This window comes from Rattus rattus, chromosome 1 (assembly GCF_011064425.1).
Source record: "Rattus rattus isolate New Zealand chromosome 1, Rrattus_CSIRO_v1, whole genome shotgun sequence".
Taxonomy (NCBI): Eukaryota; Metazoa; Chordata; class Mammalia; order Rodentia; family Muridae; genus Rattus; species Rattus rattus.
This window is the reverse complement of record NC_046154.1, coordinates 56,526,541-56,546,628: the sequence shown is the minus strand read 5'-3', so window position 1 is coordinate 56,546,628 and position 20,088 is coordinate 56,526,541. Positions and strand designations below refer to the sequence as shown.

General features: G+C 42.2%; 1 protein-coding gene across 2 annotated transcripts in view; it reads left to right on the top strand.

Annotated features, from left to right (window-relative positions):
* Nfia (nuclear factor I A) overlaps positions 1 to 20,088 on the top strand; it is a 335,528-nt gene that overhangs the window by 168,646 nt on the left and 146,794 nt on the right. For both annotated transcript variants that reach the window (XM_032901855.1, XM_032901851.1), the window contains one exon: positions 7,579 to 7,644. In XM_032901855.1, coding sequence (XP_032757746.1) covers positions 7,579 to 7,644 — 66 coding nt within the window. The remainder of the gene's footprint in view (positions 1 to 7,578; positions 7,645 to 20,088) is intronic.

Here is a 20,088-nt window from a genome sequence, read left to right as displayed (position 1 = left end):
CATGGAAGAATTACTTGCAATGACTCTGCCTTAGCAGCTCCCTGGTTTTGATATTTGGGCCCAGTACCACAGCACACATTTCCTCAGTTCACTTCGCACAGGTTCACCGTCCTGTCAGAAATCTGGCTCACCCTCAGGGAATCCATTGAACGTTTCTGCTTTTGTATTATTTTATTTTTAAAGATGGGCAAGTAGTTACAGCTGGGTTTGTTGTTGTTTTGTTCTGGGGCGTTTAAGTTTACAAGGTTTTGTGGTGGTCCCTGTTGGTGGGCCTTCTTAAAGGGCAGCGATCTAGGATTTTCGCCACTGACAGAGTATTCCATGGGATGATGGACACCCTTCATCTTCACGCAGCCTGAGCATCCCCCTGACAGAGGTTAGCACAGCAGGGCTGCTCAGAAGACAAGGCGCAGGCAGCTGTGAGTGCTGTGAACCGATGAAGCTCGCAGCGTAGTCTGGGGAGGAGAACTTGAATTTTGAGGTAGCTTCTCCCTGGTAAGGTAGCAAAGATTTCTCTTTCTCCCTCGGTTGGGTTTGCCTCAGAGGCTCGTGGGAAATCATTGGCATACATCTTGCTACAAAGACTTCTACACAGCTATTCCTGAGACTGCTTCCAGCCTCAGACAAAGTACTGCCTGATACACAGACTCACACACGAGTGTCTGGAATAAATGCAGGCAAGGTGAGGTGGACACGTCCATCACGGAAGACACACCCCTCCCCCCCCAGGGGGGAATGAGAACACTCTGCCCTTACGCCAGAGCCACATCGTGTATAGGTTGGAGTTGACTTTTTAAAAGTGAAAAAACTTGCCTGATGAGAAGACCTGGATGGCAGAAACACGCTGTTACTTGTGATCTATAAACTTCAAAGTAGGGAGTTTGTTTTAATAATCCTTGAAACGGTCCCGTTAGGTTACATGAGTAACACTGTTCCCGTTTTAAAGATGAAGAAACCGAGACACAGGAAGTTACGTTATATAACTGAGGTTGTTTTAAGATGCTACCTTTAAAAAAGATCATTTAATACTCTCTTCAGTAATGAAAGACAAGTACCTTGGTTGCTTCTGAGCTTGAGTAGCACACCCTCAGGGAAGGTGTCTCGGTCCTTAAATAAATCAGAAACATCGTGGACCATGCAGGAGATTAACTCAGTTGCACATCACTCTCAATGGATGAATTACTTCTATGACATGGATATATATGGCAACACTTCCTGCTTTAGAAATACAGATTCCGGTTTGCTTCCTCTCCAAGTCTGTAGACAACTCTAAGAATCTATTATAAGTGGTTCCAGGGGCAGTTAATGAGGTTCCAATACACGATAGTTTTACAGAGATGCTTTTTACGTAGGCCCTTGTTTATGTGGGAGTGGGTAGGTGGCTGGGTTGACTCAGTAATAGGAATTCTGAATTAAGCCACAAGTTATCATTGCGTGTCATATGCTCCTCTCACAGGAAAAATAAAATCCAAATGGTGATATAGTCCGTTTAGTGTTTTTCAGTAATAGATCCTTGTCAAAGAAAATGTGAGAAATCGTTGATGTCTTTTCCCATCACCGACTTCACTTCCAAAACCCCAGGGAAAGATCCTTGAAACCCACCTGTTATGAAGACCGACACTTTAGTGAGGGAGTCGTGCTATTACTTCTAGTGTGAATGAATTCATGGGTTTTAAAGTTAAGAAATGACTCACCCTAACTGTCAGCTCACAATAGTTACTCCATTTAATTTTTTCCCCAGCATGTTGAAGCCACATCATTCCACAGCCTCCTCGTGCAATAGAAGTTAACACATTGAGAGTAGGTGAAGAGACAGTTGACTCACTCCTCACCCTAAACACTCCCCTCATCGTACACAATCCTGGCTAAACAGATGGGCTTCGAATACTAGCACTGACGCCAAAAGTCTAATTCCTGCAAAGTTAATATTTCACAAATTTCTTATTCAGAAAAAGTATTATAAAAAGAAAAAGTTTTGAGGAAGAAAAATAACCCAGATTACATACCAGTCTTATAGAGTCCTTAAAAATGCCAGGCACGGGTGTGGTTCAAGTGGATCTCCAGAGCAGCTGGCAGCCCCGGGGTGGTCTGGTGGACCCCTTCCAAGTAGTTGCTACACAAACACAGCCTTCGCTCTCCATTGAATACAACATGTGCAAACTAGCCAGGTCCCTCTGGAGCTGGCTCTTCCCCACCTAGCCTCCCCGTTATGTAATCCCTTCGGTTAGCACATAAACACATAGTTCTAGCACACTGGGAAAATCGTAGAGATTAAATTTTGTATTTTAATGTAAAGGTAATACTTTCTGTTCAAAGAGCCATGAAGAATTTCCATCCTAATACTTAAGAAAACGTACATGACGTGGTTTGCCCTACCACACATCTGTTCTAAGAACTAGGTCATCGCATGTTAACTTCTCGTTAGGTGAGTCGCAGTTGCGAACAAGAGTTTACCTGACATTGCTTTGGTTATTTTTTGTGCATAAAGGATTCTGTCCATTCTCTAGGAATATTAGTAATATGTTTGTCTTTTCTGCAGTTCAGAGTTAGTGATGACATTACAAACGTTATCTTTCACCAGACCGAGACAGCCTTCTGTGTAGCTGGTCGGATGGCACTCCTCGCTGCTTACCTCTTAAGCGGTCTCTGCGTGAGCCCTGTACCGTGGTGCTTCACATAAGCATTCCTATTTCTTATCACTCCAATCTTTAAGATCTTGATCCCATAGAAAAACGCAGATCTAAATGTGTTCATCCAACAATAATGCTGTTATTTCTTTAATAACAGCAACTCAGAGATGAATAAGCAAAATGTGACCGACATAACCATTTCATCCTCTAGATAGCCTTCCTGTAAATATGTCATGACACTAGAGCCAAGCACAGTAATTCTCAATCTTGTACTATCCATCAGAGACATTTTTTCCTATCCTGTGTGGATACAGGAGATGAATTATTTAACCTACCTCTATTACTCACCTTCTCAAACAATAAAGACAGAAACTTAACTAAAGTTTCAACGTTGTTATTGGCTACAATTGCCAAACACTATCGTTGATAGTCAGAGCAAGGACACAGCCCCTTCATTTATTTTCTGGACAATATCCATTCCAATCTTTGAGTCTCTTTCATGTAGGTGATTGAGAACTCTGACTCTTTTGGACAAGAATTTCACTTTGTTTAACTGAACTGGCTCGTGTGTGTGTGTGTGTGTGTGTGTGTGTAGATGCCTTCGGGTTTCTTCTTATTCTTTCAGTTTGGAAGATTAAAAACTAGACACTGAATTCTAGCAAAGGTTTTGCAGGCTGGCTTTAGCCAAACCATCATGTATGTTGATAGGCTAAAACTTAGCATAGAGTGTTTCTCTAGAGGTCAAAATGTGTGCTTTCATGGTCCATAGACTTGTGTTGATATTGCACTGGCTAAGTGGGAATTCTCTTAGTATATTTAGGGAGGGGAGGTGCAGACACTACCAGGGGCCTGCTCTGCTGTACCCAGTTCTTGGCAGCAATCTTCAGACCTACAAGACACTCTTCAGCCATTGGAGAACATGTGACTTCTCTTTCCTTTGTACCTCTGGGGGATGGGAAATGTTCCTGCCAGTGGGCGTTTTTATCCTGCAAACATTTCTTAGGCCTGCTGAGTGTTGGACAGTATTCTGTGTTCATAGGTCAACAAGGTGCTTGTCTCTAGCCTGTTTTTGTCGTGCAGAGTTTCTAGATAACGCCATGTCAGAGGGATGTGTCTCACTTTCCCTTACCAGTCCCCAACAAGGGGCATACACAGCAGAGATGATGGCCTTCCCAGCCTTTCTTTCTGGTTTCTGGATCCCACTCCTCCTTCTCTGTGACTATACACTTTTCAGAGGCTCGCTGAGACTGGCAGTTGCCCATTGTTAAGAAGCTAAAGGAGAATGGGGATTTAAATCATGAGCAGTTACTGAGCTCTGAGGCTGGGCCAGGCAGCCTGTGAGGGAGCAGGAGGCAGAGGAGGGAACTCCCCGCAGGAGTCTGAAGTCACCACCACACGGCTTCTGTCAGCTGCATCAAGAGAGATGTGTGCACAACGAAAGGTGGATTGGAGGGAAAGGGATTAGTTCTAGGTCAAGGGCAGGGAGATTGGCAATATGCCATCTTTGCATGAAGCTTAATTAATATAAGATATAGGGAAGTGACACCTATAGTTTTCCCTCGTCACTTTTACCACATCGACATGTTTTTGTCATCCTTTGCATTCCGCCAAAGAAGTGCTCTTTGACAGGGAGCAGGGTTACGGTCTCAGGGACCGAACGTGCGTATCAGCAACAAACACAGGTTCTCTTCTTGAACAAGTCAGAAGCACAGAGACCAATATGCCGGCATTAGGACTTTTATTATTATTCTTTCTCTGGTGACTGTATTGATAGTGGACTATCTTTATCTGAGTCCCACAGCAATATAGCTGTAGATGCCATAAACATGCATAGACAAATGACTGCTGCCAGTTCACTTAAGACGTCTTAACCCAGCTTTCTATATGCAAACCCTGTCTATTTTAGTTTTAAGTGTGTGCTCATACATTTTTTAGAAACCCAAAGAAATATGCCTTTTCAAGGTTAGATTGATGCTTAAGGTCCATTAAACAAACAAACAAACAAAAAAAAAAACCCAGTTACAGAGAAAAACAGATAACCCGAGTATACTTTCTTACAACAGCATTCTAAGGCCATCATTTAGATATGCTTTAAGTAATATTCTCGTCATTGTAAAACGCAGGGAACTGTGGAAGGAAGCCACCACTCTGGTATACAGGGGTTGGGAGCTTCCTGGATAAGAGGTCCATCCTGTCTTATGCAAGTGAGTTTGTTTGGGGTTTTTTTGTTTGTTTGGTTTTGTTTTGTTTTGTTTTGTTTTTTGGTGGGGAGGGGGCGGAGGCTGGTGTCTAATTATTTCAAATGGCCAGAAATCAAACAATAGTTGTCCAAAACAGAAAGACACGAAGTTTTCTGCCAGGTCTCCAAGAAGTACAAAAAGGAGAAAAGTGAAATGAGTATTCGTTTTGATAGTGTTTTGACACTAGTGCTTAAGAGGACTTCCATTTGTATCAGTTGTGTGTGGGTAGAAATTAATTTGTTATTCTGGTCATCTGGTTGGCTCCGTACTTAACGGCATCTGTGACCTTTTCCATTCGAGAAAGGGGCTGTGTCTCCTCCTCATGGAACAGCACCAGTACGGGTAGAGAATAATTATCAAAAGATTTAGGGCACTTGGGTTTCATGTAGAGCCTTGGCTTCGCTTGAGCCTTCCTGGGATAGAATATTTTAGCTTGATGGCCTGGGGTGGTAACATTCTCCAGGCTTTGAATAAAACTGAGAATTCGTGCCCCATTCCCTGTTTGGCTAGATGCCTCCTCTAGTGTCTGTGTCTCAGTGTTCGAGGGATGCCGGTGCCGAGAGCCTTGTAGACCAAGCCTGAGTCCTTCCACCATCCCACTCAGCTCCTTGACGCTCTTTGGCTTGCTTCTCTGTGGCTTGAAATTCTAAACCAGCTTTGCAACGCCTCATATTCAGCTCTTCCTGTTCGTATTTTTTGTTTCTGTAAAGGCAGGGTGATGAAACAAATGTTTTAAACCAGAAGTGAACTGGACAAAGATGTCTCCTGCTGGTTTTTTTGTTTTTTTGTTTTTTTTTAAAAAACGTTTTGGGTTCATTATCCCTATTTTCATTAATATTGATGAATCCATACTTAATCTTATTGTTTATTGTGTATCTCAATTAATCGACAGGGAAGATGCTTTCCACTGATTTATGGAGAAGCATTAGTTTTAAAGATGTCACACCCACAGGTACAATTTCAGCTAAGCGATCAAAACATCCATTTGTATGGTTTTAAAGAAAATGCTATGTCTGGCAAAAATTTATCTGTTTTGTGGTATGATCAAAAGGAATTTCTATAAAATAAATTTAGATATTTTGCTTTAATTTTACGAAATGAAAGATTTAAGATTTGTTTTTGGATAAAAAAAATAATGATGGTATGGCTCTCCTAAAACACAGAAATAATTTTGAAATCTTTAACTTGTAATTTTTAATTAAAAAATAGGATCTTAGAAAAAAATATTTTAGATAGTCAATTATAATACTAGATTCTGCCATTAGAACTTCAAATATGATCTCACTGTAAGTTTAGCTGCATTTCCAAGTTTTAGGCCTGGTGTCTGTCTTTGCAGGGCATTGTGAAATGAGTCCTCTACAGGCTTTTGATACATTACAGTTTCTGGTTTTGTTTGTTGTAACAAATAGCAGGCGTCAGGATATGGGAAAGGCTCTTTTGCTAGTGTTAAATTGTAAAAGCCACCTCTTTATTTTAATTGTTGACTCAACAGAATTTTTTCTTTGTATTTACCAGGCTGATATTGTCTGAAAAATTATGAAGTAGACATAACCCTCCTTATGATTAAGATGCTCGTGGTCTGAGAGTTGGGAGTATTTAATAGCACAGATTGACACTTCCAGGCAAAGGTCCTTGGGAGTACCACTTCTCGGTGCAGTCTCTCCAGGAAAGACAAGCGATGCTGTGGCTAGGGCCCGCGTCAGTCACCCTTTCAGTTGGTAATGGTTACACACGTAACTCTTGGTTGTGCATTGGCTTCTTGCTGAGATGAAGTCAAACTAGAGGGAACGGATGCTGAACCGGTGACATCAAGGTAGAAGTTAGAACCCACCCTTTACATAGAGAGAGATGTATTACATTTTTTTTTAATTTCAAATAATTATTTCTGTCTGTTGTCCTAAATCTCTGAAATCTCTTTGAGATGTGGCGCCTGATTTTTTTTTTCTCTTTTCTTCCAAACATATAACTATGCTTGCTTCTTACTCCGTGAAAGTCTTCTGAAAGTTCATCTTATCTCATTCTAAAAGCAAGCGTTGTTTTAAGTTACCATACGTAGACACTAACTCAATGGAAAGAATCTTTTAAATTAAAAAATTATGTTTAACAAAAAGAAATAAATACTGTAAATGTTTACACAACTCTGCTTTTATTTAAAAACAAAAACAAAAACAAAAAACCCTTTGGGTTCCCAGATACCTCTGTAAAGCAGAAAACACTTGTCCCATGAAATAAGCTTCAGCCTCAGAAAGCCTTGTCCTGTGCATGCCCTAGAACGTTGGAATAGAGAGGTGTGAATCTGTGCTGTTGTCTGGATTGCTTTTTCTATACCAGCTTCAAAATATGTCCTTTATTGTGATCAGACTCAAGCATCGAATATGTGCAGTAGAGGAGGAAGCTGTCATCAGAGTAATGAGGAAGTGAGTTTGGAACCCCCTTTCCATCAGAGAATGGTTCTAGAGAGCTTCAGTTACTGACCCAGTACAGAGAAAACTATCGGAGACCTAAACAAAACTGAGCGTTTGTGCTAAACCCTCACGTGCCTGCCCCCGCCTACATCTCTTTTCCTGTCTTTTCTTTATCAATCCTACCATTTTTCTGACGCCCCCATTCTTAGTTCATAGGCTGAACCTTTTGAGAAAGTCTGGCACCTCTGTTCCGCTTTCTCTCACAGATCCTGTAATTTTGGCTATATTCTTTATGTTTTTCAGATTCAAGTCAATCTGAAAGTCCCAGCCAACCAAGTGATGCTGACATTAAGGACCAGCCAGAAAATGGTAAGTTTAGCACTGGCCTCTGTGCTGCTGTTTCAGAGTCCACAGGGGCCAGCAGCCAAGGCTGCCCTGTGAGCGCTCACAGTAAACTGAGGATTCACAGAGAAAACTCAAGAGGCATCCCAGCAGCCCCGGTCCCTACCCCAGTCCCTCTCTATGAAGGCCCAAACCAGAACATTTAACTCTCTGGAAATGTGAGAGGAGGGGTGGAGGCACCAAGGCACATTCTTGGGCAGCGCAGAAGAAGGACCACAGATCTCCCCTGTCATTTTATAATAATTCTTTTCAAAGTGGGAAATGCCCAAAGATGCTCACTGAATATCATGCAAGGTCAAGTACCCTAGGCTTAACCCTTTGCGAATCACCTTAAGAAAGTACCATATCTTCAAAGGATTTTCCCCTTTAAAATGTCTAAAATGAAATAGCAAGAGAACAGTCGGTCCCTCCATTTTATAAACAGAGCAACTCCCTCACATGTTTTCCTCTCCTTCTCCCTTTCCCCGTCTGCAGTACTGGGGATTGAACCCAGAACTCCCTGCCTGCCAGGCAGGTCCCTGCCACTGAGCCACATCTCATATTCTATGTGGAGTTACTGTTACAGAAACCTTTCTAAGAAAGGTTACATTTAACATTGTTACATTTAACGATGCCTTGTGTAATATTCCAATTTCGTGATATGCACCTAAAGGATGAGAAGCATAGTTATAGATTATATTAGATTGAGCAGGACCACTCATTTAATAAAAATGGTAGTCTCAATCATAGGCCAATATATGATATTTTATAAAATCCTCAAATATATAACTAAGCTCTCAGGGTATGTGTTTCTTTATCTTAATATTCACCCAATTCTGAGGGTTTTAGTATCACCTTGGTGATAATTAACAAAGTGATACATGTAATATCCTTACCAAGTCTCTTTCAATGAGTCCTAAGTAAATACCTATGCCACTAGGTTCAGGCCCCTCCCATTTTCCTTGCCTATATGTAATACTATCCTTTTATTCTTCACCTCCTGCTGCACGAGTGAGAACTCCTCTCCTCCTCCTCCTCTCCTCTCCCTCCTCTCCTCTCCTCTCCTCTCCTCTCCTCTCCTCTCCTGTTCTTTTTCTGTTCTTCACTTTTCCCATTTGGACCTCCAGTTCATTATCTGGAAAGGATACGCAAACCGGATTATTTGGTATTGTGTGATGGAGGGCTTACCTTACCAAATCGTTCAGAACACTTTTTATTTTGTTAACCTTGGGAACTCTGTTGCAGTTCTCCACTGTGATGGTAAATATGACAGTCCCTCTTCTCATCCTGGTGTTTTAGTGAAATTTCCTTCATCAAAGCTTTTTTTTTTTTTTCAAAAGACAGTTAAGAAAGAATGGGAGAGATCCCTAAGATTGGAGGTGTGTGTGTGTGTGTGTGTGTGTGTGTGTGTGTGTGTGTGTGTGTGTGTGTGTGTGTAAAACAGCTGCATATTAATTTTTGTTGGCGATTGAAGTTGCACTATATAGAGACTTGTTTCTGTATTTTTGGCCTGGCTGCTGATGCTTTAAATGTCCCATTTTTCATAAAATCTATTTGTACTAAGGTTCCTGAAGTTGTGTCCAGAGACACTTTATTTTTATCTTAAAAATTGGTAAGCCGTAGGGTCTGTAGCTCACATATTTAGGCCTGGATACCACTTCAGCAGGTTGCGATTCATCTGTCTTCATAAAATGGCCGGCAAGCTGTTCACATGCAAATATAAACCAAGGGGAGAGGCCTGGCACACCTCTCTGGAGCTGCCTGTAATGCCAAAATTGTGCATTACCCATCTAAAAAAGCACCCCACGACTCAACCCAGTATTTAGGCCAAAGGCACGGTGATTTCAGCCAAGTTCACGTTTAACCAGGATGACTTGGTGCTACCTCAAGGCTTCATGGGTGTGAGTTCAAAGAAAGGAAGTGTTTGAATCCAGGAGATAAAGTAACAAACTCCTACTTTTCAAGCTTTGGTGGTTTTTATTGTTGTTGTTTTGGTTTTTGGGGTTTTCTTGTTGTTTTTAAGAAAAAGCTGTTGTACCTTAGACCTCTCTATGGGAAAGGTTAGCATATTCCTTCCATCTGGTCCTTGTCAGCCTCACAGATCATTACAGGAAGAAAAATATCATTTCTCTTCTTTAAAGACACAGAATCCCAAAGGGAATAAATGGTGGTTTTAGGGCAAGGTATTCGTGCGCACCAGGTAACCTTCTATTGTCCTCGATTGACTGTGTGTCCCTCTTCATTGCCCCAGCCTGTGAGCATGAATGCGAGTTTCTGAATGGCTTTGTTTAGAAAGCAGAACTTCTCATAGGCACATCAGCTAAACTGTATGAAGTTTTGGAATCTTGCTGTGTGATAGCATGACAGAATCTGTTCTTCAAATGAAGTGGGAACACATCGTTCCTTCCTTATTAATTAGCACACACGAGGGAAAACAAGCTCTTTCTCCTAGCTCTTGAGAAAGGTAGTGGGAGATAAATGGTAGGCCCCGGGTAAACCTTAGGGAGTGAATAAATGGTAACATGCTACTTCACCTACAGCCATCAGCCGGGCCATGCAACTCTACCTAAGCAAATGCAGCTGGCTTTTTCCTCTGTGGCCAGTCTGCTGTGTGCTGTAGAATTGTGTTTTCCTTGCTCATACTCCCTTAAGACTCAATCGTGAGAAGGCACAAATCTTTGCGCAATTAGAGTAGTAGATAGAAAAATTTTAAGGAATTATCTGAACCCAGAGATAAAGTACCAATGTTTCTGAAACTCAAAATTGATGTAATCTAATGGTTAAAACTGCCTCTAGCGCCAGGCAGACCTGTGTTCGAATTAAATAGTAGCTAGGTGAGTAAAAGAGCTTCTTCCGAAACTTAATTTTAGAAATACTGAAAGGAACCGACCACACAAGTATGGAAGCGAGTGTGGTGGGAATAGTATAATGCCTCGCTTACAGGAAGAGTCCGAAGGTTCTTCTGTAACACTTGCTGTAAACACCAGACACTATTCTAGGTCCCCATGCTCGAGTCCTGGGACAGAAGGATGGTGTCAAAAATAAACCAGAACTTCCAGAACCATCCTTTGTAGATAGCCTCTTAGATACCTGGCAGTGTGTTCCTTCTCAAGTCCCACGGTCCCAGAGTAGATATCTGCCTCACTGTTTAGCTCTGTCCTCAATCCATTCGTTGTCCATGAGCCCAAGGACTAGTGAACAGCAGAGGTGATTCAGAATTTCTGGGACCTCCAGCTATATGTGTTTCAGAAGAGGGGTGCCCTACAAAGAAGGTACTCTGCCTAGATTTCTTTAAAAATATTAGCTAAGTGTGTCTTTTAACCTGGAGTATAATCCAAGTCCTCACCGTTGAGTTACCATAAAGGTTTTAGGGAAGAGGAGCTTCTCTGGAGAAGTTGGTCATCCAATTTGTATGTGGGAAAAGACCCATAGGCAGAAATATCTAGATTCAACCTGTTGTTTCTGAAGCCAAAGCTAGAGTGAGTAGATCATGCATAGCTGTCCCAGAGCATACATGGTTGGCATTGGGGGTGCTTGCACTCTAGAGAAGGACATTTAGAGGATGCTTCCAACTCTGATGTATCCAGTCCGTCACTGATGAGTGCAAAGCTAGTGAGATATCATTTCGGCTTAATCAAGGCCCCATTCAGTTGGACCATAGAGAATCTGGAGGCAGTCAGCACAGGCAGTCCTCAGACTCACTCCCAACTCGGTCTGACGTCAGTGAAAACACCCAGTTGTTAAAATGGGCCGGGCAAAATTCCATTGTCAGAAAGAGAAGAGCTATGTCCATCCCACTGACCGTAGCCAGCCAATAATAACTATACCTCTGTGGTGTATGCTTTGTTACTGACGGCGAGAATCCCTGCAAGTACTGAGGTCTTTTTCTTTGACTTCGGTGGTGCTCGTTCCTGTGTAGTAGCTCTACGATGTTGCCACATCGACCCTCAGATAGACATTAATCACGACCCTTGCCCTAGACTTTGAAATTATGCAACTCTACCTGACACCTGAAATATTGACTCCAGCTATATTTTTGTATTTGTTTGGTTTTTTTTTTTCGCTTTGGTTGACTTATTTATTCCAGTCCCATCTTGACTTGTTAAACTCAGCGTCACTGTTAAATGTTACTAGACAAGGAGTCGGTTGATCTTCACCACGGTTGTTGTTACTGTATTAGTTATCGTTTTCACTCATTTCGGTACTTACTTTGAATATTTTAATATTTTCTAAACAAGTTGTAAGGATGCTGACTTCCTAGCTTAAGATTTATATGTAGACATACTTTGCAAGTTGGGGGTGAGATAAGAAAAATGTAAATTTCTATTTCTCTTTTGGATAAACTTTTTTTAACCTGGTAAATGTTCTTATAAAAAGCCAACTTAGTATTTTCTTCTCTCTACTTCCTCCACAAATATAATAGATGTGTTTCCATATTAAATCACAATGTTAATACCATTGAAAAGGGAGAGAAGTGACTCATTTCAACCTGAATAAATTGTGACTGCTGGCTGGACTTCTTATATGAGAGGCTATTTTTTTTTTTTGATTAATGGGCCATTTTGGGACCATTTCCAAAACTGTGAAGGCAATGCCCCCTTACAGCATGCATTTCTCTGGGAAAGCAGGAGTGGTCTGGCACCATTGACTTGTAAAGACGGTCCATCGATGTTTCATAATTTGCATGACTTTCTTTCACAATTACCTAGCAACAATTATTCTCTGCAGTGTTCTTCAGAGAACCCTGCAGTGACAGACACAGTAGAGTGACCACCAAAACAGCTGCAATAACAGTAATGATCAATATTCTAAAATATGTAAAGGCCCCAACTCAGGGAGACATTACAGCCTAAATGCCTGCTGGGTTTCAGCTCTATGTGATTAAGTTCCGACTGATGAATTTTCAGCAAGGCAATGGAGCCAGTCTCTCCTCTTTAAGAGACCAGGGACTAAACCATGGCTTGATCTGAAATCAGAGTTTGAAGCATGATGAGTGTCTGCATCCTTATATAACTTGAGCATGTGTGGCCCTTGGTTGTCTCCGTAGAAATTCCTCTCGACTTCTGAGTCTTGACTTAGGAAATATGGATGAGGCAATGGGATGGCCGAGTCTACACACAACGCGGTGTGGAAAGCGGGGAAGGAGTCACTCTAAAGAAGAAGCTGTACCCTCACAGGATGTGAACAATTTTTGTCTGCACACAGGCTAGCGGGCTGTGTGGGCTTTAGCTCTGTTGGCTAATAGCCAAACGAGGGAATGTTTTAGACCCCATTCCCTGATTTCTCAGACTCAGAAATGGAATAGCTAGTGATCTCATTTAGGTATTTCCCCACCCCCACGTCTAACTTCTTACATAATTACAATTATTTAATGACAAAGAGAAGAAGAGAAAGGGGGTTTTCTGTTGGTTTCTCCAATTCCTTTGCTCCTGTGTCTCAGGAGAGACCCAGGGGTGCCATTTCCATGGAGCATTCAGATTTGCATAAGGTTGTGCAAACGTAGCCACAGATCTGGATTCTTGCGTTTGAACTGAAGTGAGGTTGTCTTCATCCAGTCAGTGCAGTAGAAGACTGACCTGCTGCTTGGCCGCAGCTCCATCTGTTCTTGTTCAGCCTGGAGCTAGCACAACAGGACCCGTTGACAGAGATGCCTTTAAAAGGACCACTTCTGATGGCCACTTCCCCATCAATGAAATAGCAGCATGGGGAAGTATCAGAGGGCCTAGCTGGATTCAGGAATAGTGTATGACCCTTTCCTGCCCCAAAAGATCATTTCTCACTTGCCATTTGAATGAAGGAGAGTTTTCTTCTTTTTAAGCATGCTTATTATTTTTGGACAGAATAATCCAACTATGGATAATAGTAATAAGTAGAATAGAATAGAATAGAAGTGATGTATTCGGAGGTTCAGGGTCACTAATCCAGACTGATTAGTTGTCTGCCAGAAAAATTCATGAGACCGCAAGGATCTTGGCACCTTTTCTCATTCCCTCTTCCTCATTCGTTTTCTCTTCTTCGGGTTCAACTCAGCTGCTGGCAACTCTGTTTCCCTGGCATGAGTTCATTGTTAAGGAACTCTACTAGGATGGCTCCAACAAGGTGGGAGGAGGGGTAGCATTTCCTGCAGAGTATTCTGATCCTTCTCGGTTATTAATTTCCATACTTGGTTGACTTTACCCCAGTGGGAACCAGAGCTCATATGCCTCATCCCCAGGCCTCATATGGCAAATAGCCAAAGAGAGACGTATAAAGAATACCGTGGCAAGTGCAAGCCAGGGAGGAATAGCCCACCAACAATTTCTCCACACAGGAGACAGTGTTCGCTTAGGTTTCTGTAGTTATTTTACCACCGGGGAGCAAGCAGAGATGAGCAAGAAGTTTTTGACCAGGGCACGAACAGAGCTAGCGAATGGGAAGCTGACACCGAAAGGCAGACACAATCATCTGTGAAGGAAATAGCAGAGAAGTGACTTGAAGGCTCTCTCTTCTGTTCTCAGACGCCATTCAAGGGACAGTCCTCAGGGTGCGTTCAGTACTTAGGAGTGGTGAGCCAGCACTGACGTGATTTAGACATCTTGTTCTTGAGAACTTGACAGCCTACAAAGGGAGCAAAAGGCAAGATTCATCTATTCACACATCAGGTAATGGTCATGTGCATTCCAAGACACAGGCATGATTTTTAAGCACTACACAAATCCAAACCAAGTCCAGCTCTTAATGATGCTTACGTTGTTGGCCAAGACTATGACAATAAACCAACTAATAAGCATGTAATATGACCGTCATTACTGAATGCCACGAAGAGAAGTAAAATCAAATGAGGATGCGTTACCGTTATACAAAGGATATGTTGCTATTTGAGCTAAAACCCAAAGATTAAGTAGTAAAGTTGGCTACTATTAGGTAGTTCTATTTTAGTAGAACGGAGCAGCAACAAAACTGGCTCTGGGGTATGCAGCACATGGAATATACTTACACTCAAAGTATTTATTCCTTAAGCCAAGTTCTGTACTTTATCTGGCAATTAGTCCAAATTCCGCACACACCCTGTAGAGGTTGCAGAGGTAGCCATCACAGTGGCGCGTGGGAGGTTTGATTAGGCTGTGATGACGTCACTGATCATCAAGGGTCAAACCACTGGAATTTAACCCACTAAAAATGAAACCTGAAGAGACTACCTCCAAGTTCTCATGACTTTTGGTGCGTTGCCCAGTAGTTGTTTTAGAACAATAGGCCAGTTGTCCGGTGCTGTCAATAGGTGCAGTAAAGATAGTTGAAAGTCACTCAACCTAGGAAAGTCAGCGTAGAAGCCTAGTCACTGGAGTATCAACTGAACCCACCACTGGGGCCTTATGTGAGTCGCTGTTGAAAGAAAAGCGAAGTGCGTTTTTTCACAGCATCTTGCTAGTGGCAGACTGTTTGCCTCATGAAAGACAGTGAATATAGAAAAATTTTCGAATACCAGTGCACTGGAAAATTCCACTTTTAGAGGTGGAATCAAAACAAACATTTCAGGTAAGCTGGAAGGCAGAGGACTCCATGCTTACACTAGAAGAAAAGGTGAATCTGAGGGATTTGTTTAGAGAGTTAGTTTCTCAGGACTACTTTGCTTAGATTGAAAAGTAAGCTTGTCTGAAGCTGTTAGATTAACATAGAATCAGCCCCTTTAACACTAAAAATGAATAATGTCACAGATTTAAGGGAAGCAGTGTTTGGAAATAGGATTAAATTCTTTCAGAGTTTAGGGGTAAATAATGCAAAAATAATCATTTTTGTTTTTATGACCATAGCTCACATTCCTTGAGGGCATTCTGTGTACCGGGGAGTTCAAGTTCTCTAAGTACAATAGATTGTGATGGAATTCTGTGTGAATGACATTGTGGAGGGGAAGGGAGCACCTTCAGACTGCAATATAGTTCCAGTGCCTGGGATACGGGGTGTGGTCTAGGGATTTACATAGGAAGGGCCTGGGATAGCAGGGACTTTCTAAGAGAATTTTGTCTAGAACAGTGAGAGTCCCAGAGCCAAAGCCACCTATTTAACAACTGTGTCTGTCCCTGGTGCAGGAATGGGCCTGCCTCAATATCTTCCTTCTCAGTAACTGGCTGGGAGCAGCCTGGAGGAAGTGCCGCCTCCGGATGTGCTCCGTGTCCTGAGGAGGGGCAGCTTGGTTGTCAGGCAATGATCTTTGTAGCAATGCTCTGATTGGCTCCTTTGAGACAAAGTTCTAAGAGTTCCACAGGTATGAGTATATTTAATCCTATTTCTGAAAGTGGGTGCTGTTAGTGTGTTCGTTTTACAGATGAGGACACAGAGAATTGGAATTATTTGCCCACAGCCAAGTATTCAAAAGTCATTCCAACTCACTCCAGCTGCAGTCCAAATGCTTGGCCATTATACATGCTCTTGTGGAAAGAATGGATTTCAAATTTGGCCTCATAGTGTATTGATTTGTAATGTGGGGCAAGTAATTTAAACTCTTAGGCATTTGGTTTTCTATGTCAGAACGTCCCCTGAGAAATGTATTTTGTTGCTGGTTTTGGTTCTAACAGTGTTAGTGCCTTTTGCTTCCTGTTTGTTTCTTGGGATGGATTATCCTCTCTCATTGCACTCACTTCATCATCTTCCTGGGGATCTGCCTCAGTTTTATTCGGGAAGCCACAGGAGCCACATTGTATATGTAAGCAGATAAGTCAGTTCTGTGAGCATTGCTTATGTAAACATTTGTGAGTATATATGTGTGTATATATATATAGTGTGTGTAAATATGTATATATAAAATTATAAAATTTATTTATATATTTACACACACACACACACACACACACACACAACTATTCTGAAAAGATAATCAGTGGAGTAAAGCCCCCTTGCTATCTTATTGCCTCATGAACATAAAACATCTCTTAGTTGACATTTTGATTTCATTTTTGGGAAATAATATTTTAAGGAAAATGTATTTTTACTTCCTAGAAACATTCTTCATTTTTTTTTGAGGAAGTAAAAAATTCTGAGTATGTGTTGCTCTAGTGGACATTTTAAAGCAGTAAACTACCTTTCAGTTTTCCTGCCAGAGGTGGAGAGCATCAAATGAGATTTGTTTCAAATATTATGCCAGGTGTTCTTATGCTTGTCGGGGGGACAAAACAGTTAGAGTTGCCTGTAAATCTTAAAGTGCCTCAGTTGCAGAAGGTGGTAAGAATATAGTTTTATTAAAAACAAAAAAATGTTTATGTCCCACCCCAATTCTTTGAGCAAGGCAATACGAATTTTCACCTGACCTCTTTAATTCCAGGTTTGTAAATTATTTAAAAGAATTGGTTTATTCTCCATTTCCAGCGACCAAGACAAAGTTCATTGGGAGATCTGATTCCTGGCAATTCCCACATTCGCAGATCATGTTAACTCCGTGGAGAGGTTTATCTTCTTTGAACGTTGCAAATGTTGTCAAAACTGAAATCTTTTCAGCTGAATGCCTTGTTAGAGCCTTGAACCCTCAGTAAGGTCCTAACAACAGAAAGGAGCCTTGGTACAACACCCATTCTGAAGTAGCTGCACAGAAGAGCATGTATGCCATTCCCTTGCAGGATTTGCAGAGTGAGATTGTGGGACTAACACAGCAAACATTAGTCTGACCAAGAGTTAACAACTAAGTGGCCCTTGAAGTGAGGCAAGGGGAAAAATAATCAAGAAACAATAGGCAAACATGTATATGCCCAGGAAGAGTGGCATAGAGTGTAGCTCTTTGCTTGTGAGTCTATCCTGGCCAGCTCGGAAGTAATAGTTTGGATTGACTCAAAAGAGTAGTGGAAAGATGGGTTTTCAGCTAAGAGAGCTGGTCAATGAACTGTTTTCAGAAATAGTCCATGAGAGAAATTAGCACAGAGGTCCCTGATCGTGAGAGACAGACAGTCCAGCGCAGCCTTCAGCGGGTGCCTGGAAAAGCCAGGGAAGAAGGGATGTGAATAGACTGCCCATCCTCTGCACTGTGCCTGCTGCTCATCTTTTCCAAATACGTCTTGGGTTCAGTTCCATTCAAGGAGACTTGTGGGAGGACCATGTGCGAGGCAGGGAGCACTTCTCAGTGCAGAGCATCTGAACATTTAACTCTACAGTAGAAGCAAAGCTTGCAACCTGAGTATCACCAGGTGCTCCAAATTAGAACTCAGTTCTTTCCATGTGGGATTCTTCTGCACATCTCCTGGGCGAGCAAGGATATTGACCACAGTCAGGCAATGCTAGGCAGTAAACACTATCACTTGATTTTAGTATGCTGTATGTAGCCATAACAGTTGTAGATATAGACATGGAGGAAAACAAAGGCCGAGGCATGTCCGTGGTCAGTAGCCAGTGAGGAGCCAGGCTTTGTTGCTATGACTTCTTGGGAGAGCTTTGAGGCTAAGACAGTAGCTAGTAAGGTACTCTGCAAGCTTTTGAAAGGCTCGCACTTAGCAATGAGAGTAATATCAAAATAAAGAATCCATCCTTCTTCCAACTGATTTTAACCACATCTGCTTATTAATTTAGGCACTAATCTGGGTGCCAGGCAGATTAAGTAGAAATGAAACTCAGACCCAATCAAGTAAATATGTGAGCAAAACAGAGAGAGAGTATTGGGCAGATTGTTACGTGAACTGCAATTGTGCTCTCCTGAGGGTGTTGGGTAGCGTTTGGTGTGTATGGTGAAGGCTGGGACATGTGTTTGAAGTTATTCAGGAGGCAGCAGTGGTGAAGCACACGTATATACAGAATAGGCGAGATCTTTGGTCTCAATCCTGAAATGGGCAACATTTGTCTGATGTTATTTTGTGCTTTCTTACTCATTAGAATTACCCCTAAATCTCCCTGATATCCAGGGAGGAAATCTGGCCGACCTAGATTTCTGTATGGGAGTCCTCAAAGCAAACATGCTCTTCTGGCTCTCGGTTGGCTGCTCCTGCCCAGGCAGTCCATCTTATAGATCTCTCCTGTCATATATCCTCTCTTCCATGCTCTGAATCCTAGATGCTGGAGTCCCTTTTCCATCTCTGTACCTGTGGAAATGACATACGCAGCTGACTTTGGTGGGCATAGGGAGACTTTGGTGGTGAGGGAGCATGAGGCTAATGCTTCAGAAGGCACGGGCAACTTCATAAGCAATTCTGTCCCTCAGAGCACCGGCCTGTGCCATGTCTTCTACCGGCTCTCCTCTCTTCCTGTCCTCGCAGAGCTCCTCCTGCTTCCTGTCCTGTTACAAATGCAAGGGAGTTCAGCCTTGCACTTTGCTGAATTTTTCAGTTAAGATTCTTGGCAATCTCCCTTTTTAATTATGGTAAAAATGCACCATCAAGGTATTTTCCGAATTGGTGGACCTGGCACCCTTGATAAGATAGATAATAAGCAAGAGCTCTATCCTCTGGATGTGGAAGAGGGAACACCCAAGATCCTCCTTAAGCAAACAGAGCATGCTGATGAGAGGCCCTGAGTGCAAAGCCTGTAGCACAGGCATGGAGGTATCTAGTGCCTGGAGGGCCAGCCACCCGCCTGTTTCCCTGAGTGAAGCATGCTGACTGCCTTGCTGACAGCCAGAAAGCATCTAGGAATGAGAGACAGAGATGAAATTAAAATGTGACTTCTTTGGCATCCACCTTTCGAACCTAGGCCTTCCCCACTTTACTCTAATTCAATTTAGTGGATGTTGGAAGGAAACTAATACAGTTAAAAAGAACTCCATGTAATCTTGCTAACGTTCTTAGAACAGCATGCTCAAGGTTTTCTGGTCAAGGATATTTGCATTTGTAGGATAGTTAGAGACAGGTTTCTCTTCGTGTGGAAAGTCCTTGCTTTGAGAATGACATTTCCAAGCCTTCAAAGTCTAATGTCCTCAAAGCTCACATAAAATGGCCGTTCACTCTGTAAAGTCGGAAGAGAAGGCTGCACGCTTCCCAGTGAGTTCACTAGCCTGCTGAGCTGGGCTCAGAAAAGGACAATTGTTGAGCCCGTTACAGTAAAATTCAAGCCTGAGCGATGTAATGGAAAAATACTAACAGCATCAAATCCCCCGTTTCCTCCTGGCCTCCGTCACTTTGGCGTTGCTCATTGGTGGGGTTTCCTTTAGAGTGAAGCTCGCTACATGCATCCTTGTTGCTTGACGGTTCTCGTCTCCAGTTTCTTGCTGTTTACAGAGAACTATAAAAATCTTCACACTAAATCTTCACATATCACATTCTCATCCAGCCAATATTTATTTATTAAACATCTGCTGCCTTCCAGATACCATTCCAGGCCTTAGTCACAGCGCTGTGGAAGCTGACAGTGGATAGGCCTTGAATGGCACAGATCAGCAGCAGAACGGAGACCCTTCATGGTGTTCACCTTTCCCAGCATCCTTTCTGCCACACCAATTCTTTGTTTTTCTTAGACTTAACAGCTTCTCCAGGAAGAGCGAATGGA